Source organism: Schistocerca piceifrons, chromosome 3 (genome assembly GCF_021461385.2).
Source record: "Schistocerca piceifrons isolate TAMUIC-IGC-003096 chromosome 3, iqSchPice1.1, whole genome shotgun sequence".
NCBI lineage: Eukaryota > Metazoa > Arthropoda > Insecta > Orthoptera > Acrididae > Schistocerca > Schistocerca piceifrons.
Window position 1 is genome coordinate 34,768,487 of NC_060140.1, and position 14,939 is coordinate 34,783,425.

General features: G+C 42.7%; 1 protein-coding gene across 1 annotated transcript in view; it reads right to left on the reverse strand.

The window, feature by feature from the left end:
• Positions 1-323: 323 nt before the first annotated feature.
• The window catches only part of LOC124788373 (transient receptor potential-gamma protein-like), a 57,558-nt gene continuing 42,942 nt past the window's right edge, over positions 324-14,939 (reverse strand). The window contains exon 3 of the mRNA XM_047255638.1: positions 324-470. Coding sequence (XP_047111594.1) covers positions 324-470 — 147 coding nt within the window. The remainder of the gene's footprint in view (positions 471-14,939) is intronic.

Below are 14,939 nucleotides of genomic sequence, written 5' to 3' on the forward strand. Positions count from 1 at the left end.
TTCACGAGTGACTGTAATATGTTGAAAGGGCTTTAAGTTTTGACTATAAAAGTGACATTCCGTGCATCTGTAAGCCTCGAAATTATCCAAGAATTTGACACAATATCTTCGATAGTGCTTCTAGTTTTTTCTTCACGCACAAGTAGATTTTTATAAGAAAAATTCTTTGTAAGATCCGTTTTACATTGTCATAAAGATTACGTAAGAATTTAAGTTTGTAAACTGGTGCACCCTAGACAAAAACAGACTTGTCATTTTTATTTTTTTATTTTTTCCTGTTTGACTTTTGAATTTACGGTATAGCTGGTGGGCTGTGAGCGCTCCTACCTGACGTCGTGCGGCATGGGCAGCGTGGCGCCGCGGTCCAGCAGGATCTTGATGATCTCGTAGTTGTCGCGGTGCGCAGACAGGATGAGCGGCGTGATGTCCGGCGTGAAGGTGGCCGTGTCCGGCGGCAGCGCCTCCCAGCTCTGCGGGTAGCAGACACACCAGGTCACTCTCAATAGGCACAAGTCTCCGGACGTAAAACTCACATCGGGCGTACCCCGAGGACCTTTCATACATCCATTACTTTTCACAATGTATATATAATACTCTCTTTCAAATTATGAAGGTGGCAGGGGTAAAATACAGGGGCCGAAAGGCTATTTACAATTTGTACAGAAACCAGATGGCAGTTATAAGAGTCGTGGGACATGAAAAGGAAGCAGTGGTTGGGAGCGAGTGAGACAGGGTTGTAGCCTCTCCCCGGTGTTATTCAATCTATATACTGAGCAAGCAGTAAAGAAAAAACTAAAGAAAAATTCGGAGCAGGTATTAAAATCCATGGAGAAGAAATAATACACTCCTGGAAATGGAAAAAAGAACACATTGACACCGGTGTGTCAGACCCCACCATACTTGCTCCGGACACTGCGAGAGGGCTGTACAAGCAATGATCACACGCACGGCACAGCGGACATACCAGGAACCGCGGTGTTGGCCGTCGAATGGCGCTAGCTGCGCAGCATTTGTGCACCGCCGCCGTCAGTGTCAGCCAGTTTGCCGTGGCATACGGAGCTCCATCGCAGTCTTTAACACTGGTAGCATGCCGCGACAGCGTGGACGTGAACCGTATGTGCAGTTGACGGACTTCGAGCGAGGGCGTATAGTGGGCATGCGGGAGGCCGGGTGGACGTACCGCCGAATTGCTCAACACGTGGGGCGTGAGGTCTCCACAGTACATCGATGTTGTCGCCAGTGGTCGGCGGAAGGTGCACGTGCCCGTCGACCTGGGACCGGACCGCAGCGACGCACGGATGCACGCCAAGACCGTAGGATCCTACGCAGTGCCGTAGGGGACCGCACCGCCACTTCCCAGCAAATTAGGGACACTATTGCTCCTGGGGTATCGGCGAGGACCATTCGCAACCGTCTCCATGAAGCTGGGCTACCGTCCCGCACACCGTTAGGCCGTCTTCCGCTCACGCCGCAACATCGTGCAGCCCGCCTCCAGTGGTGTCGCGACAGGCGTGAATGGAGGGACGAATGGAGACGTGTCGTCTTCAGCGATGAGAGTCGCTTCTGCCTTGGTGCCAATGATGGTCGTATGCGTGTTTGGCGCCGTGCAGGTGAGCGCCACAATCAGGACTGCATACGACCGAGGCACACAGGGCCAACACCCGGCATCATGGTGTGGGGAGCGATCTCCTACACTGGCCGTACACCACTGGTGATCGTCGAGGGGACACTGAATAGTGCACGGTACATCCAAACCGTCATCGAACCCATCGTTCTACCATTCCTAGACCGGCAAGGGAACTTGCTGTTCCAACAGGACAATGCACGTCCGCATGTATCCCGTGCCACCCAACGTGCTCTAGAAGGTGTAAGTCAACTACCCTGGCCAGCAAGATCTCCGGATCTGTCCCCCATTGAGCATGTTTGGGACTGGATAATGCGTCGTCTCACGCGGTCTGCACGTCCAGCACGAACGCTGGTCCAACTGAGGCGCCAGGTGGAAATGGCATGGCAAGCCGTTCCACAGGACTACATCCAGCATCTCTACGATCGTCTCCATGGGAGAATAGCAGCCCGCATTGCTGCGAAAGGTTGATATACACTGTACTAGTGCCGACATTGTGCATGCTCTGTTGCCTGTGTATATGTGCCTGTGGTTCTGTCAGTGTGATCATGTGATGTATCTGACCCCAGGAATGTGTCAATAAAGTTTCCTCTTCCTTTGACAATGAATTCACGGTGTTCTTATTTCAATTTCCAGGAGTGTAACTTTGAGGTTCGCCGATGACATTGTAATTCTGTCAGACAGCAAAGGACTTGGAAGAGCAGTTGATCGGAATGGACAGTGTCTTGAAAGGAGGCTATAAGATGAACATCAACAAAAGCAAAACGATGATAATGGAATGTAGTCGAATTAAGTCGGGTGATGCTGAGGGAATTAGATTAGGAAATGAGACACTTAAAGTAGTAAAGGAATTTTGCTATTTGGGGAGCAAAATAACTGATGATGGGCGAAGTAGACAGGATATAAAATGTAGATTGGCAATGGCAAGAAAATCGTTTGTGAAGAAGAGAAATTTGTTAACATCGAGTATAGATTTAAGTGTCAGGAAGTCTTTTCTGAAAGTATTTGTATGGAGTGTGGCCACGTATGGAAGTGAAACTTGGACGATAAATAGTTTGGACAAGAAGAGAATAGAAGCTTTCGAAATGTGGTGCTACAGAAGAATGCTGAAGATTGGATGGGTAGATCACATAACTAATGGGGAGTTATTGAATAGGATTGGGGAGAAGAGGAGTTTGTGGCGCAAGTTGACAAGAAGAAGGGATCGATTGGTAGGGCATGTTCTGAGGCATCGAGGGATCACCAATTTAGTACTGGAGGGCAGCGTGGAGGGTAAAAATCGTAGAGGGAGACCAAGAGATGAATACACTAAGAAGATTCAGATGGATGTAAGTTGCAGTACGTACTGGGAGATGAAGAAGCTTGCACAGGATAGAGTAGCATGGAGAGCTGCATCAATCCAGTCTCTGGACTGAAGACCACAACAACAACAACAACAACAACAACAACAATATAAATAGTATGGAGACAACACTGGAAGTTCCGTGACGCTTTTCGCGGACGCAACCCTTTGTACACAAGTCGCAACGTTAGGATATGGTAGCGGAACACAGGAACGCCTAAATAGGATTGACATCTCACTTTCTACATAAGAAATGCAACTTATTGCGTCAACATAGACAAAAAGACCCCTTATTGTATTACACGATTGCAGAAGAATCACTTATTTCCATAAAATATCTAGGAGTATACGTAGAACCACATAAAACTAATCGCAGGTGAGGCCTATGTGACACCGTCAGCCACTGCAAGAATGCGCAGGACATGTAGCCCGTAAACAAAACACTCTTTCGACCAAATCTTGAACACTGATCCGCAGTAAGGGATCCGTACCACATAGGACTGACAGAGAAGATCCAAACAGGAGCAGCCAGCGCGTTTCGTTACTGACGCATTCAGGAATCGCGAAAGCCTCAGAGACACGATCGACCAACTCTAGTGACAAACGCTGTAAGAGATACGTTTTGCGTCCCGACGTGGGTTCTTCTTAAACTTCCTACGGTACCCGTTCGCGGAGTGCTCAACAAGTGTATTGTTTCCTCCTACGTATACCTCGCTGAAAGACCACGAAGGCAAAACCAGAGAGATCGAGGCCACACGGGGGCTTACCGCGGACTATTAGTCACTGGAACACAAAAGAGGGGAAGTGACGGTGCGACACGGAGTACCCTCCACGGCACACCGTAAGGTGGCTTGTGGAGCGTAGTTGTAAATGAAGATGTACGTCTATACAAGGCCCCTGGAGTAGACGACATTCACTCAGAATTACTGATGTCCTTGCCAGAGTCAATCGTGACAAAACTATTCCACCCACTGCGCAAGATATGTCATACAGGAGAAATACTGACAGATTACAAGAAGAATGTAATAATTGATATTGCAAAGCGGACAAGCGCAGACACATGTAAATTTTATACAACCATCATCTTCATAAGCCTTACCTGCGACATACCAGCACGAATTATTTACAGAAAAATGGAAAAACGAATACAAACCGAACCTGGGAAAGAACGGTTTCGGTACCGGTGAATCGTAGAAAGACAGGGCCCTACAACTTACCTTACGACTCACGCTGAAGGCTGCACGTTTACGCTTATGCATTCACAGACTTGCAGAAGGCTGTTAACAATGTAGCCCGGAATACAGTCTATAAGTAAAATACAGGAGACAAACACTGGCTACAAGATGTACGGAAACGGAGCTGCTGTTATACGTAAGACCTGAAGGTCGTGAAACTGAAGCAGTAGTTAAGAAGTGAGTTAGACTCGTTTGTAGCCTCTCCTCAGTGTTACTCAGTCTGTACATTCAGCAAGAAAAATGACTCTGAGCACTATGCGACTTAACTTCTGAGGTCACCGGTCGCCTACAACTTAGAACTAATTAAACCTAACTAACCTAAGGACATCACACACATCCATGCCCGAGGCAGGATTCGAAACTGCGACCGTAGCGGTCGCTCGGCTCCAGACTGTAGCGCCTAGAACCGCTCGGCCACTTCGGCCGGCTTCAGCAAGCAGTAAAAGAAGGCACCGAGATATTAGAAAAAGGCATTAAAGTTGAGGGAGAACAAATTGAGGTTTGCCGACGGCATTTTAATGCTGTCAGAGATGTCAAATGACTCAGACGAGCAGTTGAATGTAGTGGATAATATCTAATATGGAGGTACTGAACGGAATTGGCGAAAAAGGGGATTTATCATACAACTTTACTAAAAAAACGTATCGGTTAGTGGGTTACATCCCGAGTCATCGAGGAGTCGTCAGTTTGATGATGAAAGAAAGTGTGGGGGCGTACAAACAGAGTACAGTAAGTAGGAGCTACGCAGAACTGAAGAGTGTTGAACAGGACAGAGCAGCGTGGTGAGCCGTATCAAACCTGCCTTGGGAATGAAACCCACAACAACACAAGGCATTCCACAGAGACGCGGCCCACTTGCCAGGCTCCAGTATGCTGCCCTGACATGCGACGGCGCTCAGGCACCTGCTCCCACACTAGATGTCTACGGCCCCACTAGCGAGCCCTGTGCTGGCGAACAGTGGATGGTTGCGAACCTCAGGGCGGGAGGCAAAAACGGGTACTAGCCGCAAGGCCTCCCCCTTGTGCCTTAAAGATAGCTCTGAGGTCTTGCCCACTGCTGTAAATATACGTGAGTCAGTACCGGAGACCTCGGCTGTTGGGACTGGGGCCCATCTTTCTGAACGGTCCCAACAAATGCAGAGAGTGGGCTGTCTGGGCACTGGGAGATCCAACGTTCGGCAGGTGATGGAGCCTCTTAGGGCAATAGCAGGCAAGTCGCGAAGGAAGGCCAATGTCCATTCAGCATGTCTGCTGGGGAATCGTGTCTGAGATATGGAAAAACTGTCGACTTAGTGCAGCTGCCTACAGACCACGAATCGTGTCTGAACGAATGACGCCTGTCGCCTGCGCTCAGGTGTCGTCCTCGGTCGCTACCGGCGGCTAGCTGGCCAGCTGCTTTGATGGAAACAACCGGCCTCGCCCCCGGTGGGCCCACAAACGACCGCTGTCTTCTGCTTTGTGCCGAGTGGACGGCTTAAACCAGAAGCGGAGACAATTCTGTCACGAACGTAGACGCGGATTTCTCGAACTCTGCTATCTGATAGAAAATTTTAGGATCTCTCTTCACAGATCAGGTATGCACTACACGCAGGCAGCGCCTACTACGGTAGCAGATTATGTGTGTCTTCCACATGTTGATTTTTTAGGAAATAGAAATCCCGCCACATGTTCAGAAGTTACTTCTAATTTCAGTAACAAAATAATACCAGCTCTCTTAATTACAGAGAGATTGCACATAAATTCGCTGGTCAAGTTATATTATTAGAAGGGGATTTCAGTGTAACAGCTTTGGATTGAGAGACTCAAGCGATTAGTGCAGGTGGAAGGAAGAGGGAATACTTTGAAACTGTTCTCAATGCATTATTCAACAACAACATGAGCAGTTAATCGAAGAACCGACTCGACAGGGGAACATATTAGATCTTCCTGATATAAATCGGCTCGTAATTTTCGACTTAATTAACACAGAGCAGGAAATCAGTAATGAAACGCCACAAACTGCAGGTGCAAATAGGAATGTAAAGGGAGGTAGGAAGATATTTCTGCTGCCAAGAAGCAGATTTCAGATTATTTGAGCAGTCAACACAAGACTGGACATGTTGAGCACAAACTGTCAACGTTCAAGAGCATCAAACAATATGCATTAGACACACATAAGCTGAGCTAAACTGTGAAGGATGGGAAAGAGCCCACCCTGGTTCGACTGCCGTGTCAAAAGCCTACTCCAAAAGAATAGCGAAATTCAGCACATATTTTAAGGTAGTCAAAACATCGTAGACAGAAAAACTGAACGATGACAAAATTGGCACTAGGTGAGAAATTTGAACCAATCCGATAGCAAAATTCTCGCTACTGATTTGGCAGAAAATACCAAAAAGTTACAGTCACAGCTAAATCAGTAAATGGATCGAAGGCATCATTCGAGCCCGTCGGTGACCGCTATCACGTCGCATCAGAGGATAACAGAGAAAAGCTGAATGAATAAATTCCTTTTTCTAAACCAGTTTGAGGATGATCCTACTGCAGTTTTTCCTTTCAGCTGTCGGACAGCTGTCAAAATGATCGGTCCAGTGGAAAAAATTAGTGAAATCACTCAGCTAAAGCACGCTGATTGGACCTTATGGGATACCTATACGATTATGCGTACAGCCATCTCTAGTTCTATCTGTAGTTTGCCGTCGATCGCTGAAGGATGAAAGCGTTTATAGTGACTGGATAAACACACAGGTCAATCCCGTTTACAAAAAGGGTTTTCAGTCAGATGTGGAGAATTTATAGAGAATTAAAACTCTATTACTTAACACATCCATCGATGGTTTGTACATGTGCGAAGTTAGATTGGCATGTGACAATATCTTCTGCGTGAAATACTATTTTTGTCAGGTAGTGACGAGATCAAAATATCTATAACTACCAAAATGTGTATAAACACTTAAGTTAATGGTCAGCAAGAAAATTTTAAACTACAACAGTCTCATAACCAATATGACGGCTGTAATTTATGTAAATGGAGAATAAAGACTAATTTAAACCATCATCAGATACAAGTTACTACAATATTATTATGATTAAGGTAACAGCCTGTGCAGACCCTGAATGACACTTGAGAAATATATGAGGTTTTTAATAATTATTTATGAGTTATGTTTGTAGTGTAAGTAGGCTGTTTAGGTTTTAATGTCGGTAACGCCATGTAGCGCTCTATATGAAAATCACTGACTGTGCTGTGTGCAGTCTGTGGCTGCTTAGCATTGTTGGAAATTCTCTATTGTAGTGTTGGGCAGTTGGCTGTTAACAGCGCGTAGCGTTGCGCAGGTGGAGGTGAGCCGCCAGCAGTAGTGGATGTGGGGAGTGAGATGGCGGAGTTTTGAGAGCGGATGATCTGGGCAGAGGCAGTAAATCTGTAAGACTGGATGTCATGAACTAATATATATATAATATCACTTTTGAACAATATTAAGGTAAATACATTGTTTTTCCTCTATCAAAATCTTTCATTTGCTAACTATGCCTATCAGTAGTTAGTGCCTTTAGTAGTTTGAATATTTTATTTAGCTGGCAGTAGTGGCGCTCGCTGTATTGCAGTAGCTTGAGTAACGAAGATTTTTGTGAGGTAAGTGATCTGCGAAAGGTATAGTTTAATGTTAGCCAGGGCCATTCTTTTGTAGGGTTTATTGAAAGTCAGATTGCGTTGCGCTAAAAATATTGTGTGTCATTTTAGTGTTGATCAGAATAGGTAAAGAGCGAAATGCGAAATATCTGAGTACGTTCAGTTCTGCCCAGCTGTTTGAAAATCAAATATCGTAGGGGCTTACCAGCACAGTAATTCATTAATTTTTCTTAGGGGACGTTTCAGTAGATGTAATCTGTAAACAAATCTCAAAGTAAACTGAGTTTTCAAAAAAATAATAAATCTCATACCGCGGCAATACAGCAAATTAACAGCTGTTCCAAATGAAGTAGAACAGAATTTAATATCCTATGAACAGGGTTAGCAAAATTACAAAGATAACTTTATAAGGAACGTCTCTACAGCCAACCCAATGTATGAAAGGAGATTAGTCAATGAACTGTAAATGTTGCTCTTGAGCAGAATGTTTGCAAATTTCATACATGAGAAGCATGAGTTGTAAGTTATAATGCAATTGAAAGAAGCAATTTAAAAGAAGCTTCAGATGCACTGCATAATGAAGGTCGACTATTTGTGAGTAAAGATTACGAAAAAGACTGTATGACAAATAGAAAGCACATACAACTTGATGTGTGTAGATAACAATATTTAATTGCAAAAGATTCGTAAAGCTATATTTATAATCCTTCACATTGAATTACATATTATGATAATAGAATGCATTAGAACCGCTGACAAAACAGAGACACTAATTTACCATCTAACAAATTTTTACATGCCTTCATGTACCACTTCCTATATCTTTGAGTGTCACATTATTCGTCAAAAAGACTCATTCACGACATTTCAGAAGCTTACTTGAAGAAGATTGCAAAGAACATGTTTCCTATGCTAATGAGAGTATAAAATTGTCTTCGGGATCAAATTAGTTTGATACATTATGTCAAACTGTAGAGGAGAAAAGTTAAATATTTCTTGTTCTGTGGCTGGACAAAGGATATGCACTGTCAAGCTATTTTAACAGGTGAACCTAAATCTTACTGCAGTGTAATTTTTCATAAAATCATTGAAATACAAAATCAAGCCAGATCTATATCGTGGTTGTTATTACAACAAACTACATAAGTGACACCAATTAATAAAGCAAGTTTACTTTCTAATAAGCAGAAGGAGAAGAAACAGAAATTAAAAACAGAATAACCAAACACGTGAGAAAATGAAAACTACACACAAAAATGTTAAAAATTAATTGCAAAACAATTTTAAAAGTGGGAGAACGTACTAAATACAATTTATACAGACAGCAGATGGCACAGTAACTAGATGAAGAGAGGGAAAATTGTTCTAGCACTGCAAAATTTCTTAAGCTGTATATAGTGTCAGTAATGACATGTGAGGAATATTAAACTGTTGAACATGTAATGAAAGAAAATATGCTTAGAGATGAGGGATTTCAGGAGGGGAAATCTGTGATACACATGATATTCACCAAGATTATTACCAACTTGATGAAAAACAAAACAGAAGAAAAACAACAAAAAAAGAATTTTAACCAAGCAAAGTAACAACTGGTTTGAAAATCGTTGTAATGCAACATACCATTTGTCAGCAGTAACTGAAACTATACGAGGCGATGCATGTGGCTGACACTTTATCGTTGATGCATAAAATTTTTAGAAACCTGCACTTGCCTTCGAAAAAAAAAACCCCAATTGATTGAACCTGTGTTAATATGCTGAAATATAAACAACAATACGTCCACTGTACAGTCTAGTAGTTGTAGTTCTTGTGATTTGCAGTCGAAAGATTGATTTGATGTGGCTCTCCTGAGTGGTCTGTCTTCATTTTTGCATAACTAGTGCAACTGACATCCATTTAAATCTGGTTAGTGTATTTGAGCATTGGTATCTTCCTAACATTTTTATTCCCAACAGTATCCTACATTACAGGTTGATATATCCTCAATGCCTCAGCATGTGTCTTATCGGCTGCTCATTTCTGTCACATAGGTTTTTTATTTCTGCATTTCAGTTCAGTACCCCATCATTAGTTATTCATTTCACCCACCTAATCTTCAGCATTTTTCTCAATTCAAACGTTCCTATCATTATTTTGTCTCAGTCATTTAGTGTCCACGCTCCACTTTCAGTCAAGGCTGCATTCGGGCCACATATCTTCAGAAAAAACTAATTAACATATATATATATATATATATATATATATATATATATATATATTCGATGTTAAAAAGTTTCTTTTACTCAGAAATGCTGCTCTTGCTATTGTCAGCATTTGTTATCCTCCTTACTTCAGCCTTTATCAGTTTCTTACTGCTCAGACAATTTGGCACTTTATAACCTAATTGCCTCTGGTTCAGTTAGACAAACCTTTTTTTAATTTTATTGATGTTCATCATATAATTTCTTTCACAGAGGTCACTGATACTCTAGGGCCGTTGCCATCTATCACAGAATCGCCAAACCTCAGAGTTTATATTTCTTCTTCCTTATCTTTAACTTCGTATCCGAATTTCACCTTGGTTTAAAATACAGCTTGCCCATTAAACACGCAGGGTAATATCGGGCATAGGATACAATCCTGCCTCACTCCCTTCTCTTCCACTGCTTCCCTTTTTCATGTCCTTTGGTTCTTATAGCTGTAGTCTGGTTTCTGTACGAGTTGTAGATAACCTTTCGCCCTCTGTATTTTCCTCTACCACGGTCAGAATTTTAATGGTGTAGTCCACTCAACATTGTCAACAATGTCAACGTCTCAAAAGTGAGATCGACAGGAAATGCAAAATTGCTAAGCAAGGATGGCTAGAGGAAAAATGTAAGGGTGTAGAGGCATATCTCAGTAGGGATAAGATAGATACTGCCTACAGGAAATTAAAGACCTTTGGAGAAAAGAGTACCACCTGTATGAATATCAAGAGCTCAGATGGAAACCCAGTTCTAAGCAGAGAAGGGAAAGAAGTAAGGTGGAAGGAGTACATAGAGGGTCTATACAAGGGGGATGTACTTGAGGACAATGTTATGGAAATGGAAGAGGATGTAGATGATTATGAAATGGGAGATATGATACTGCGTGAAGAGTTTGACAGAGCACTGAAAGGCCGAAGTCGAAACAAGGCCCCGGGAGTAGACAACATTCCATTAGAACTACTGATAGCCTTGGGAGAGACAACCCTGGCAAAACTCTACCATCTTGTGAACAAGATGTACGAGACAGGCGAAATACCCTCAGACTTCAAAAAGAATATAATAATTCCAATCCCAAAGAAAGCAGGTGTTGACAGATGTGAAAATTACCGAACTATAAGATTAACAAGTCGTGGCTGAAAAATCCTAACGCGAATTCTTTACAGACGAATGGGAAAACTGGTAGAACCCGACCTCGGGGAAGATTAGTTTGGATTCCGTAGAAATGTTGGAACATGTGAGGCAATACTGACCCTACGACCTATCTTACAGTAACGAAAAGCAAACCTACGTTTCTAGCAAATGTAGACTTAGAGAAAGCTTTTGACAATTTTAACTAAAATACTCTCCTTCAAACTCTGAAGGTGGCAGGGGTAAAATACAGGGAGAGAAAGGCTATTTACAATCTGTACAGAAACCAGATGGCAGTTATAAAAGTCGTGGGGCTTGAAAGGGAAGCAGTGGTTGGGAAGAGAGTGAGTCAGGATTGTAGCGCATCCCCGATGTTATTTGATCTGTATATTGAGCAAGCAGTAAAGGAAACAAAAGAGGAATTAAAATCCGTGGAGAAGAAAATGCAATTCTGTCAGAGACAGCAAAGGATCTGGAAGAACAATTGAACGGAATGGACAGTGTCCTGAAAGGGGGATATAAGATGAACATCAACAAAAGAAGACGAGGATAATGGAATGTAGACGAATTAAGTCGGGTGATGCTGAGGGAATTAGGTCAGGAAATGAGACACTTAAAGTAGCAAATGAGTTTTGCTATCTGGGGAGCAAGTAGGATATAGAATGTAGAATGGCAATGGCAAGGAAAGCGCTTCTGAAGAAGAGAAATTTGTTAAGATCGAGTATAGATTTAAATGTCAGGAAGTCTTTTCTGAAAGTATTTGTATGGAGTGTAGCCATGTATGGAGGTGAAACATGGACGATAAATAGTTTGGATAAGAAGAAAAAGAAGCTTTCGAAATGTGGTGCTACAGAAGAATGCTGAAGATTAGATGGGTAGATCATATGACTAATGAGGAGGTATTGAATAGGATTCTGGAGGAGTTTGTGGCACAACTTGACTAGAAGAAGGGATCGGTTGGTAGGACATGTTCTGAGGCATCAAGGGATCACCAATTTAGTATTGTAGGGCAGCGAGGAGTGTAAAAATCGTAGGGGGCCACTAAGAGATGAATACACTAAGCAAATTCAGAAGGATGTAGGTTGCAGTAGGTACTGGGAGATGAAGAAGCTTGCTCAGGATAGAGTAGCATGGAGAGCTGCATCAAACCAGCGTCTGGACTGAAGACCACAACAAAAACAAACGTCAGGGTGCCTTTTCCTCTGAGATAAGACGTATTGGTTGTATTGCGTCACATGTTGTTCTATTTCTCCACAACCCAAACTGATCTTCTGTGAGTTCGTTCTCTGTCAGTTTCTCCAATCTGGTGTAAATAATTCAAGTCAGTATTTTGCAACCACGGCTAATTAATCTGATAGTTCTATAATATTCACACCTGTCAGCACTTTCCATTTTGAAACTTGATTTATTAGACAATTCTTGAATGCCGAGGGGTTTTCGGCGGCCTTCTTGCACACCAGGTAGAACGGTTTCTCATATCCGGGCCTACCAAGGATCAGTTGGCAGGGAATGTCATCTATTCCAGGTTCCTTGTGTAATTTCTCTGACAAGTTCTTTTCTCAAAATCATACCTCCCATCTCATCTCCGTCTACTTTCCTTTCATGTTTCTATCTCATAGATTTAAAGTTTGCTTCCCTTGTACAACTTCTATATATTCCTCAAATCTTGCCGTTTTTCGTCTAGTAGTAGATTTCCATCTGAGTTTCTTTATATCCAAATAGCTATGCTGCACTGCATAATAACTTTATTGTGAAGGCTTAATATTTAGTTAAAGTTTCATCAGGCGAGCTCGGAACAGAGTGGATGTCAACGCGGCGTACCGAGGATGCGCAGACCTCGGAGCAGGGCAGACAGAAACGCTAGTAGCACACTGTACTACTTAACAGGTCGCTGTTACAAACGCAGTTACAAACTCTGACGTAGACAGAAAAAAACCGAGCTCAGTGACCCAGAAACATTATTGAAATTCCCACAGCTAGGCTAGGAGCGCCGGCGCGTCCGATAAGTGTAAACACCAGAGCCACAGAGTCGTAGCCGCAGACTCGACCCGTTAAGCAGAGAAGCTTTCGGAGCCGGAGAACACATTCTGTCACTCTGCCACTGGAACCAGAGGGAATGAGAGCCTGCCGATTACCAGTCAACCGCGACACACTGACCGCGGTGCCTACCGACTGCTGACTCCAGCCAGCCGGTGCGTACCAAAGGCGGCGCCTGCCGCTGCTGCCTACCTGCGCAGCCAGACAGCTGGGAAGCTGACACTGGGTCATCGGGGATGACGTTCGAGCTGCCGCCTCCGCACCGACTAGGCGGCCTCCTGGCTCACCTGTGAGCATCTGCTCCTGCTCTCAACACAGCAATACCTTTGCAAACTCTGCTCGACCAATAAATGTCATTACAGTCAAAGCCGTATCACGGACGTCGCTCCGCTCGACCTCACGATCACAACGTGATCCCTGACCCAGGTAGCTACAGCTGCTTTTATTATCTCCAAAGGTATCTCTAATCTTCCTATAGGCGACACCCACCTAGTCACGAATGCATATACAGTTTTGAATTTCTTCTCTATCTGTTTCTACTTAGTTGTTTAGAACTTTCTGTCAACCGATCATTTTTCCTGTTTCATTTGCTGCATTGTTATATTTCTTCCTTTTTTCAATTAAACTCAGATGTAGTGTGTCGTCCAAGGATATTAAACTTGGCCATGTCTTTTTATCTACTTCTTCCTCTGCTGTCTTCACCATTCCACCTCTCAACAACAACCCATTTGTCTTTTATTGTATTTCCTTCCCTATTTTCGTCAATTGTTGCCTAATGTTCCCTACGAAACTATGAACAACCTCGAACTGAGCCGAGACTAATCTCTCTTCTTTTTCCAGTTTCGTCTGCTTCAATCTGCAGGTCATAACCAATAAATTATTTTCGGAGTCGACTTATGCCCCTTGAAATGACTAGCAGTTTCAAACCAGATTTCATAGTGTCTTATCTTTGTATATTGAATGCAGCGTCCCGAATGACTGATTCACTCACTGACTAAACCCGGTCCAGTCCAAACCGCTGACGATACAAACTTGGAATTTGGAGAGGGTGTTGATCTTATATTGCAAGCGTCATTTAAGAAGGGATTATTCGAAAATCCACCCTTAAGTTGGTTAACTGGAAGATGACACGTTTTTTTGCAAAACTTGAACTTTGGACAAGGTGTCGATCTCATATTTTAGGTGTCATTTAAGAAGGGTTTTTCGAAAATGCACCCCTAAGGAGATGAAATAGGAGATGACATGTTTTATGAAAATACGTCGCTATTAAGGCAATTTCAAAGCCTCCGCGACGAAGATCGGTATTTGATTTCTCAATCAGGAACAAAAATATAAGAGTTCGAGCATTTTTGGAAATTTAACCCCCATGGGGTGAAATAGTTAGTGAAAATTTGTCTTGAAAAAAAATAATTATTAAAGAACTACTAAAGTATTTTTAAGGCTAAAGTTATGAAAATTGGTATTTTACTTCTCATTTAGAAATAAAAAAATACATGTTCGTGTTTTTAGAAATTGAACTAAGAGGGGTAAAATAGGAGATGAGATGTTCTATGAAATGTTACACTATGAACCCATTTTCAGTGCTAAAACTCAGAAAAACTGTGTTTGGCTTCACTCTTAAAAATTAAAAATACCTGTTTCACGCACTGAGGATGAAAATTATTAAGAAAATATTTCTTTAAGTTAAAAAAAATTAAAAAGCTAAATCTATGGAAGCTTGTGTTTCACTTCTCGGTTA